Source organism: Acanthaster planci, linkage group LG01, assembly GCF_054643075.1.
Source record: "Acanthaster planci isolate LZ-2023a linkage group LG01, COTS_SCS, whole genome shotgun sequence".
In the NCBI taxonomy this organism is placed as follows: Eukaryota; Metazoa; Echinodermata; class Asteroidea; order Valvatida; family Acanthasteridae; genus Acanthaster; species Acanthaster planci.
In genome coordinates, this window is record NC_141777.1 from 16,675,346 (window position 1) to 16,686,240 (window position 10,895).

A 10,895-nucleotide genomic window follows, 5' to 3' on the forward strand; every position below is an offset into this window, starting at 1 on the left:
TTCGTGAGTGTATAGCTCCTATATGATCAACCTTTCTTTCGCTCCCGAAAAAATGGCCCAGATTTGGACGAGCAGTACTTAAGTAATATCCAGCCTTATTAGAAGCAGTTGCTCATTGTAAATATGGAGAAGTAGTGTGTGTATAAGTCAGTCCAATGACTCTCATTCTTTATGATAACGACTCCCTACCTTAAGAGAGACGTTACAGTATAATAGTCCGGCAGCCAGAGGGATGAACCATGTTTTGTCGGATGTATGATGTTTCTTTGCATATTCTAGATAAGGAGGTCATACCTTGGTCAGTAAGAAAGGCAATGACCGCACTGGCACTCATGGCTGTCATTCATTTCAAGGCCTACAGAGTCTGTTATAGTTGGAGAAATAAAGTATTATGAAAGGGCACCAAAGACCTCCAGATTTGTGCACACCACCAAAGATTTTTCAAATGAATATAAGAACACATAATGGTGTTTAATTACTGTAATCAGAAGATATTGTGCCCTTCTGAATGTTCCGTATATCAACATAAGGTACAGCCAAATTCTGTCTCATTTTGCCAGAACACTTCAGGTTTGTTGGCAGTGGGTCAGTTATGACATTGAAGACCTGTGAGTGTCAAACATATACTCTTTCTACCGTACACTTTCACATATTATGTGTATCTCTTTCTTTTCTCTGTCAATTTAATTCACAGTTAAAACATAGAATAGCAGAACAGGATGCAAAGATACAGCAGCTGGAAAAAAAGGTATGTCATCTTAGTGGATTAGAGCAAAAAAGGAAGAGCAAGGAGAGCTTTGAAGTATCCAGTTGCTAGTGTGTTTACTGAATCTTTCCTGAGACTTAACAATTTCCTACCGGGGTGCCTGGTTTTGGGCACATAAGCTTTATACATGAAGCCAGGGAGCCCGAAACCAGACAAAATAGCTGGACCTTGTAACATAAAAGACTGCACTTGGAAACAAAAGACCAAGCTGCTGAGAATTGCTAACTTTTTTCAGTTGTCAAAAGTGGAGGAAATCCATCATTGATTTGAAATATTATAAAACTGTTTAATTTGTGGCATTCAGTGCCAGCAAATTACCACCATGGACAAATGCTCTAGTGCACAGTTATGAGTGACACAATACCTTGCATGCTAATCTGGCCCCCATTGAAAAAACCGCCAGCCGCACACTGTGCCAGTTTCAGGAACCAAGAAACTTATGTAACAGCACACAATCAGGCTCTTTTTACCAGGTGGCAGGCCTGGCTGAAATTCATGGGCATCAATAGATGTTGTCTGTTAGATTAGAGTAGCCACCAGACAGTCATTTGTGTGGGTGTAAACGTCCAGTAAATGAAGTTATGAGTTTTTAATGAATTTGAAAACAGGAAAATGAAAAATTACCCGGCTCAGCAGAATCAACATGGATAAATGGGCCCGGTGCGAAGTGGTTAAATATCATGTGAGAAATGTTCCTGTAAAATTCTGGTAAACTACCACTTCTCAGCAACTGCATGTAGACATCAATTGTTTGTGTTTACCTACATGTACATTGATAAAAAAATCCTGTTTTTCTTGTATAGAAAAATCAAATGTATACAGATATTGGTTGTCTATTGTCAGCTCCTTTTGGTTCTATATAGATGGCGATGTTCATGATTACACATCTGTAACCTACATGTATTACATTGCAAAAGAATGTTATACCAGAGTGGCATATTTATGATTTTTTTTAATTCTCCCTTTTCAAGTGCTATTAAACGCAGTTGTGGGAAAGTCTGTACAGTTCTTAACAATTCACCTTAATTTTTATTCCTCACCATGAAAAAATGTGTTCCAAAAGTGGGGTGCTATAATGAAAATGAATTTAAAACACTCCTTAAAATTTACCTGTTCCATTAATTGCCTTTAATTGTTGTTTCTTGTGAAGCGCATTGAGACTTCGATGTGATGCACTATATAAAAACTGTGTGTTAAGTATTATTATTATAACACCCTATTCCCCCCTCTATTTACATACATAGATTTGGCTTTTATCCCCCCCCCCATGTAAATACATAATTATGCATAATTTAAAAGTTAAATTGTGGCAGACTTTTTAAAACATAAACTTAACACTTTTGAACTGGATTTTTGCAGTAAAAGGTCATTTTCTGCATTTTTTACATTTGTAAGCAAAAAGGGAACACTGCTTGAAATGGAAAGCACTAATCATTTATGGTGTGCAATAATGTGATGTAATTACCAGCTTTTGATATATTCAACTTATGAGGAGTGTTTCTGCTTGTAGGCTTGCTTTCAAAGCCAGTTTTTGGATTGCACAAATATTTGGGAAGCTTATTCATAATTTTGGTCTTGCTTTTAGCATCATGGAAGGCTACTTCAAATGTCACGTTATTGTCAGCAGTCATGTTGGATTGTGGCATTTTTACATTTTTGTTTGCCTGAATTAACACCAACCCCCTAGGGCGTATGTAAAATCATATTGAAATCAGATGATTTGGGACTGTTAGGGCTAAAGAATGTACATGTAGTTCAGTCCTGTACCTCAAACAACATTCAAGTGACTTTTCGATTTAGAACTTTACTAGTTATCCATCACAACTGATTGCACCATTGGAATATCCAAGAAGGGCCATCTCTAAGCAGTGAATTGAAATATGGCAAATTGTCATTTCAAGTCAGTATGACCTGGTTTCAATCTCACCACTTCAAATGCTAAAACGAAACTCAGTTCATATTACTGCTTCATTGAAGTTCTGCTTGCGTTGTTTTTGTGTGGCCCACTCTCCTCCCTTCAGTCTTTCCCATTTTGAAATTTGTAAGGTACATGTATATGGAAAATTTTAATGAATGTGATTTCTAGAATCACAATTATTGGAGATGTTTCAAAAGTTCAAAGGTCATGTGATGTGCAATGTAGAAGGCTCTCACCTCATAGCAGACATAAATAATTTGGTTTTTAAAAGCTGTATTTAGATTTGTATGTTAAAAATAAATGGCCAAATGCAATAGGAAAAAGAAACCCAAATGTTGGGTTTATGAAGGGCCTTCTAAAAGTGAGTTATGAGTAAGTTACTGAAGACAAGGTTTAATAGAGTGTAGCTTGTTCACTCATCATGGTCAAAATATATTTCTTTACTTGATGTAAACATTGTACAAAAATGTTCCAATAAAGTTTCACATCTTTGTATATCATTTTTTGCAGCTTGGTTTACATGCAGCTGTCCCTTTCACTATTGTATTAAGGGAATAGATACATGTATATGTATGTTCTTGACTGGTCTTCAGTATTAGGTAAAGACTATCTAAGCACATATTTATTCCCATTCATAAATACCGTTTTAGTTAGAGTGTCAAAAAAGTCAATATACTATTAATTTCCAAGGGTTTTGTTCAAGAATTTTACTTTCAGTGTCACGAACACCCCGTCCATTTTATGGTATGTTCCTTTTTCAAGTAGTCCAGAAGAATCTCCACAAATAGATGTGGTGAGTTCTGTTTGCCACAATGCACACAGACTCTTGACCAATAGGAATGGATTAAAGAGCAACCCCAACGGTGGTGAAAAAAAATGGGGAATACAGTTTAACCCCTTCGCTACTGAGGACTGCCACTACTGTGGACTGCCACTACTGTGAGGATTAGTGCATACCACACATACAGTCTATTCACCGTGCAGCTGCTGGTTCAATGGGGCCTGCTGCTTGACAAAGCCCTCCATTGAGGGCATACCACAGGCCAGCAGTTGGGGTCAAAATAATCCAGCCGTGAAGGGGTTAATATACTCACATGTTATCTAAGTGATAAGTTACATATGTAAAGTGGCACTGTGACTTCTGAATAAATAGTTATATTGCAATAAAAGTATGGAGTAACTCTATGGGTTTTTCAAAAACTGTCCATGTTTGTGCTGTTAGTGGTACCATGCTGAAATGCCTTTTCAATTGCGCACCAGTGTGGAAATGAAAAACGTCATGACCTCGAAGGACTTGGTTTCATGGGTACATTTTTGTACAAAGGCCTGCACGCCTCAGCTGCACGGCCTTGGGTTCTTTTTGCTCTGGTGAGTGTTCTTCTTGCTCGTACCAAGAGTTGTCACGTTTGGGTCTTCCGCGTTCAGCCATTTTTGGGGAGAATATCTCGGGCCTTCCAGACAGCACGAGCTTGGGACAGTGTAACTGTAACTTCACACTTGTTACTATACTGTGTGAAATTATGTGCATTGACATGACTGTGCCGGCTCAGTGCATACATGCACCAACCAGAGAATTGTTTCCCTGGTGCTATGTGGACAAAAGCCATATTCATGAGATGTAAATGAAGCGATGACGACATGCTCCTTTCAGGAAAGCTAGCCATGGTGCTCGGCAGAAATGGGTGTCAAAAGTGATTTTTTTTAACCAAAAATGTTGCTGAATTCGGGTTTATGTGTGGTGTTTAGTTGGATCCAAGTAAACATACTACGGCCAGATTTCTTATCTTCTTCCATTGTTGGGGTTGCTCTTTAAACTGTTTGTATCCAGGCACCAGCGCATTTTTATGCAGCTGGCATTGTCAAATTGCAGTTGGCATTATCAAAATGTTGCTTTACGGTCCCGTTGTGGGTTGTTTAATATGGAAACTGTCTGAGGTATTTATGAATACATGTATGTACTTTGTGCAATGTGTTAATTATTAACTGTCGGTTAACTTTGTGTGTTACCGTACACAGATCTACGTGTGTATTTGTTTCACACATAGATTTTTGGATTGGAAGTGGTTCGTCTTTTCAAGGGGTCCAATTCTTTACAAGGCAGGCGTGCACATTATTTTTTTTAGGTCTGAATACTTATTCTTGTGTACCTTGGTCATAAGTTTTCTTAAATTGTCGTGTGTGCGTGTGTTTTCGTACTTGTGAAAAGAGTAAACATATTTCAACTCCAAACCTTCAGTATCTCCATTGTGTTCAATTCTCACTACTGTTTATGGTATGTCTGTGTTTTGTCTGCCTGGCCATCTTTCTGTCAGTTATCAAACTCACATCTGTTTGGGTCAGAAAGTATTCCAGGTTATGGAACATATTTTTTGTGGTATTTAGGTACAAGTGTTGTTTTTTTTTCACAAAGGTTTAAAGAGTAATTTCAAGACGTACCAGTAGATAGTATCAAACATTACCAGAAGGTTTCACATAATTTGAATGAAGATGTTTGGCTTTCCAAGTGGTGGATCAACTGGGATCAGTGATGCCTCACCTGTGGCTGGATTCCTCAACAAAGGCTCAGTGGTTATTTCTGAGGGTGCAGCTGAATACTTCAGTGTTGGACCACTGGTTATTTCTGAGGGTGCAACTGAATACTTCAGTGATGAACCACTGGTTATCTCTAAGGGTTTGGCTGTGAGTACCTCAACAAAGGCTCACTGGTCATCATCGAGGAAGTGAGCAGATGCTTCAGTGATGATCGTAAGGTTACCCACAAAAGCATGGGATATTATGGTGTATTTTTACCCCAGAGGAGTGGCCATGTGCATCAATGATGAATGTGTTTCCTGTGCAGATGTAGAGAGATACCTCACTGATTGAGTTTTGTTGCCTCTGACGGGTGGCCTTTATGTTTTCAATGGTATATGCTTATATGGAATGGTTTGATGCTTCATTCATAGTAATCCATTATCAGTGATGGAGTTCTGGCTATTCTCGGCGAAAGAGATGCGAATAAAAAAGAGGATTGAGAGGGAAACAATTGCCACACTAATAAATCCACGTACGTTTAAAGATGAGGTTCTTAATAAAATGAGATAATTAAGCAAGTCTCGAAGCCCTCATATTACATCTGTACTATGAAGGATACCCCGCAAGCATTCCCCTCCCTCTAAATAAAAAATCACAATGCAATGCAACACAAAATACATTTAGTCTGTACCAAAATTATTTTCAGAATTGATGTTTTGGGTATTAATTTAAAGCTTAGGATGTTTAAACGGAGGTGACACCTTTGGATTTTGTCATAATTTAACAAGATTGGTTGATTAGGGGCTGCAGCTTTCATTCCACTGAATTGCTTCATTTTTTAATAAATTGCTTTGTTAAAAAATCGAGAAAATAGAGTGGCATTTTCAACAATAAATTTGAATATCTTGTCATAAAAATCCCAAAACTACAGGGCATTCATAGATCATAGTAAGTGAACAACATCTGAGGGGTTAGGATGGAGAACAGGCAAGACATGTTCTCTTGTCCTTTAAGAAAAGAGAAGTTTTCAACTGCCAGCAGCCAAGTTCACGAAACTTAGTATAACTTTGAACCATGCGTAATTCTTGCACCATAAATTTGTTGTAGTTTATGTTCCATTTCACAAACTGTTGCATAGCTGTGCCAAGTTTTAATATTAAATGTAGTGGACATGGACAAGAAAGTTTTTTAGGATGGCTGTTCCTTTCCAATATAACAACAGTCATCAAACAGTCGTTGAATCACCCAGCCCTCCATTTTGAAAAAGCTTTCCTTTTTTTTTCTTTTTTTTTTAGTTTTCATTACCTTCTAAAACAAAGTTGTACACTTTCCATATAAGCCTTGTTGAGTTGAGCAGTGATGAGGCTTTAATAACCGAACATGACATGCTTGTCAAATCATTCCTTTTCGCTTTGTTTGGCGCCACTTACACCACCTAAAATGACTGCGTACATTGGGCCATAACTTACACAGTGCATAAGTTTCATGAAATTGGTTTTAATTTGTTGTGCATTTTATTAGTAATAAAATGTGGCATAAGTGGAATTATGCCATTACGTAAAGTTTTGTGAAATTGGCTGCAGGACTAGTTAGTGGATTAGCCTAGGAATAATGCACCTCCTTGATAATGCAGCATTGGGGATTCATGGGAAAAAATTCATCCTGGAGTGAAGTGTGCAGTTGACTCCTGTGTCTGTGACATTGATGCAATGAGCGTGCATGTGCAATCATGCACCCCTAGTTTTACTTTTCTTTGCCAAAAATCTTCTAGCCATGCAGCTTGGAAACTTCCATCATGTTTGGACCATATATTATGCCTTGGGGGAATCGAGTTTGAAACATTTTTGTGTTTTGGGGGCTACCCATTATAGCCAATCTGTGCTGCATAGGAAGTTCTTATTTTTGTTTTGCTGTCTACAATTCAGCAAAATTGTTATTTTTTAACTGCAATATTAACAGATATGTTTTTTACTAACAGCCTGCTTAATGATAAGCATGACAGTAGTTCATGAAGACAATTTTGCTGCAGTGTGGAATCCTCACCACGTCGCATTACTGATGTGGGTTTGAAAGCATTGTAGTCTCACCAAATTATAGTCAATTTGCTTCAGCATTAACCCCAAAAGAGCTGGCAGTGGGATCTCCCAACCCTTTATCAACTTCAAACTTAACAGATGAATTTAATGTAGACAACAGTACAATAGCTGTACAGTAAAGATCTGAGGAGTGATAAGTTCCCCACCTTACCCACAACGTAATCCCCATCCACCTCCCTCACTGTGAGGTGATGTGGCAAATAGTACTCACCTTTGGAGTGAGAATGAGTTGTAATTGGTGGAGGCTGTCTAAAGAAGAATGAGGTGAGCAGAAATAACATCTGCCTCTAACAAAGAATTTTGACAAAGGGGCTTTGGTGAGTAACTTTTTTATATTCCTGCCCAACTTACATGTATCCTAATTTCTTGCTCATGCTCAGATCCTCTCTCATACTCATACTTCTGCTGCCTGTTCCCTGTTCTTTTTAAACTTTAATTTCTCAGTCTTCAAAGCCTATTTGCCCAGTTGGTTTCATATTTGAAAGAATTTATGTTTTATACAGCTTTGTAATTCTAGGTGTGATGGTCTGTTCTTGTCACATCCTCATTCACTGCCAAACATTATTGTATCCATTTTTTTATGGACAATGTTGATGAGTTACCTAAATTAAAAAAAATATTTTAAAGAACTAGTTATTTTTCCACTCTTGTTCTTTAGATAGCTCCAGTACTAAGAAGAGATAGGAAGCTATGGAGATGCTTGGATACGTGGGAGAGAGAATGCCAAGCTGCTAACAGCAAGCGTGTTTCAGAACAACCAGCTTATGTATCACAGAAGGCAAGAAGAGTTCCTTCACGTACATCAAGTCTTGTACTATATCCAACCTATAGACACAAACCAACCTATGATTACGAGTCAATAGTCCAAACGATGAGCAGGAATAATAAACCGAGAAAAAACATGTCAGATGTAAAGAGCAACCCCAACGGTGGAAGAAAATAAGAAATCTGGTCAGAGTATGTTTACTTGGATCCCACTATAGACATCTGTGCCATGTAAATCCAGATTCAGCAATATTTTTGGTTTAAAAAAAATCACTTTTGAGAGCCGTTTCTGCCAAATGCCATGTCTAGCTTTCGTGAAAGGAATGTGTCATCATCACTTCGTTTACATCTCATGAATACAGCTTTTCTAGGATTCTGTGGATGTAGCACTGTGGAAACGGTTCTGCAGCTGATGCATGTATGTGCTGAGCTGGCGTGGTCACGTCAATGCATGTAATTACATGTAGTATAGTAACACGTGTGTAGTTAAAGTTATACATTGTCCCAAGTCCGAGGAGCAGAGCCTCACCGCTTCACACCCATCGCGCCAGTGGAGCGCCAACAGGATCCCAATCGGGCTGACGATGGGGCCACCGCCGGTTAACAAAGTGGTGAAGGAGACCAAGATCTGATAAATACGGCTTGGCAAGTTCAGAGTAAAGGACAGATGTTTTCAATGTTTATTGTGTTGCTATTCCGAAAAGAGTGTCACGCTAGGCTAGGCTGGCAGCTCAGGCATTCAGGCCTTTGTACGAAAATGTATACAGGAAACCAGGTCATGACGTTTTTCGTTTCACAGTGGCGCGTAATCACCACGTGGCGCCACCAACCGTACAAATGTGGAAAAAGTTTGAAAAAACCTGCAGAATTGGTCCATACTTTTATCACATTATTACCTTTTATTCAGAAGTCACAGTGCCACTTTACATATATAACTTATTACTTGGATACCACGTGAATTTATTAAACTACATTCCCATTTTTGTCACCACCTTTGGGGTTACTTTTTAAACAGAAAAAAAGGTGGATGTGTTGATACTGATTAAATTGTTAGAGGATTCACAAGGAATTATATACACCAGTAAACTCAGACTGAATCATTTGATGCTGATTACCATTCTTAAATTGGAAATAGAGTCATGTGTCTACAAAGTGGAAAGTCTTCTATACAGATGCAAACATACAAATGTTGATAACGCCATTTCAGAAGTAATTCGGCTGATCAAGGCATATGTAACTTTAGTGTACAGGTACCCTAAGGAATCAGTATTTACTGTTCTGTCATTTTAGTTTTCATTAAGTCTGGGTTTTATTCCATTTGTTGTAAAAAAAATGTAAGGCTTCGTTGGTAGTATTAGCAAATACGGTTTTGTCCACAGGCAACTTTTCCCCCAATATCGAGAATACGGTAATAAAGATTCTTTTTTAACAAAATGTCACCTTAATTTAGATATAGTCTCAAGTTCCCCCATAAATTGCACTATGGCCTTCGATGAGAGCATTTTAAGGGATGTACAGGAGTCTCAGTTTCTTTCCCATGATGTTGAGCATGAACTGATTCGGGATTGGCACTGGCAAAAATCTCTGCAAGAAATTGGGGGGGGGGAGGTAGAAGGGGAATGACTTGTCTGGCCATGGACATTTGAAAAGGGGGGCTACACCTTATACATTATATATACTATATAGGGGGTGATGTTCTTGATAAAGATGTACACCTGTGATGTGTAGCAAATTTATACAGATTCTTACATCAGAATGGCATATTTTTGGCTTAATTAAATTGTTTCACCTTTTTAATGATGTTGCAGACACTTCAGTCTTTGGGAAATCCTGAAAATTCTACACAATTCACTTAGACATTTTTGGTCATCACAAAAAAGTGAGGGAAGATGATTCAATAGCCATTCCCCCCAAAAAAGGTGTGTGTGGAGGGGTATATACCCCATCCTCTATGGGATTTACACCCATGGGAATTGGACAATGTAGTGTTCCATTTATTTTCGCCAGTGTTGCACCTTTCCCTTCACTATAAATGTAGCATTTCCACTCTATGATCTTGATCTGTGTACAGTCATTTTGCTGTTATTTTGGTTGGTCTGATTCAGATTTGAATGATGTGGAATTATGGCGATATTTTCCCTTGTGGTTTTGTGTGTAGAAGTGTTCACTTTAATTTCCCCGGTCAGTTTTTGCGAACGAGAATGCCATTGTGTAGGGCAGTTTACTTGCAAAAAAAATAGGCAGGTTAAAGGATGATGTGGGCAAACAGTTCACCGGTGAGTGAAATTTATAGTGAAAACTACTGAAGTGTGAGTGCTGGATGACTGGCTTGGGCGCTAGCATGGGTCCACGGTAGAGCCATGCAGTGGGCCCGTCGGTCAGCCTGAGAGACCCGTTGCCGCGGCGCTGGTGCAGTAGCGTTTTTAGAAGCACATTGTTTTCAGAGATGCTGTCAAACAAGAGAGTCAGAGTTTTAATAAATGGCCGACAGCCACAAAAACCAGAGAGGAAGCTTCACAGTGTCTTTTGTCAGCATGGTGAGACCCAGGTGGTCAACATTACAGTGATGGCAGCAGTGGCATGCTGACAAAGAGAACAGGTATAATTATAGCTCGAATTTTGTCGTGACTTTTTAGATGCTAATCTGACTCGCCACATGGGAGGAGTGTGGGAAGGGTTGGCGCCTCTTGGACTGTAGACCAGCCCAATGGAATTCATAATAAATCTAGTCTTATAGTAAATGAACTTGAATCCCTTTCCTTTCACCATAAATGTAGCATTTCCTCTCTATGTTCTTGATCTCGATAGTCATTTTGCTGTCATTTGGGCTGGTCTG

The 10,895-nt window shown here is 38.7% G+C and overlaps 1 protein-coding gene across 4 annotated transcripts in view; it reads left to right on the forward strand.

Annotated features, from left to right (window-relative positions):
- Positions 1–10,564, forward strand: part of nek9 (NIMA related kinase 9) — a 135,723-nt gene extending 125,159 nt beyond the window's left edge. For 3 of the 4 annotated variants that reach the window (XM_087140029.1, XM_087140036.1, XM_087140065.1), the window contains 2 exons: positions 695–748; positions 7,953–10,564. In XM_087140029.1, the coding sequence (XP_086996155.1) occupies positions 695–748; positions 7,953–8,237 (339 nt within the window). In that variant the 3' untranslated portion in view covers positions 8,238–10,564. Of the gene's footprint in view, positions 1–694; positions 5,773–7,952 lie in introns of those variants that run through there. The other variant, XM_087140047.1, reaches the window with a different exon arrangement.
- The last annotated feature ends 331 nt before the right edge of the window (positions 10,565–10,895 follow it).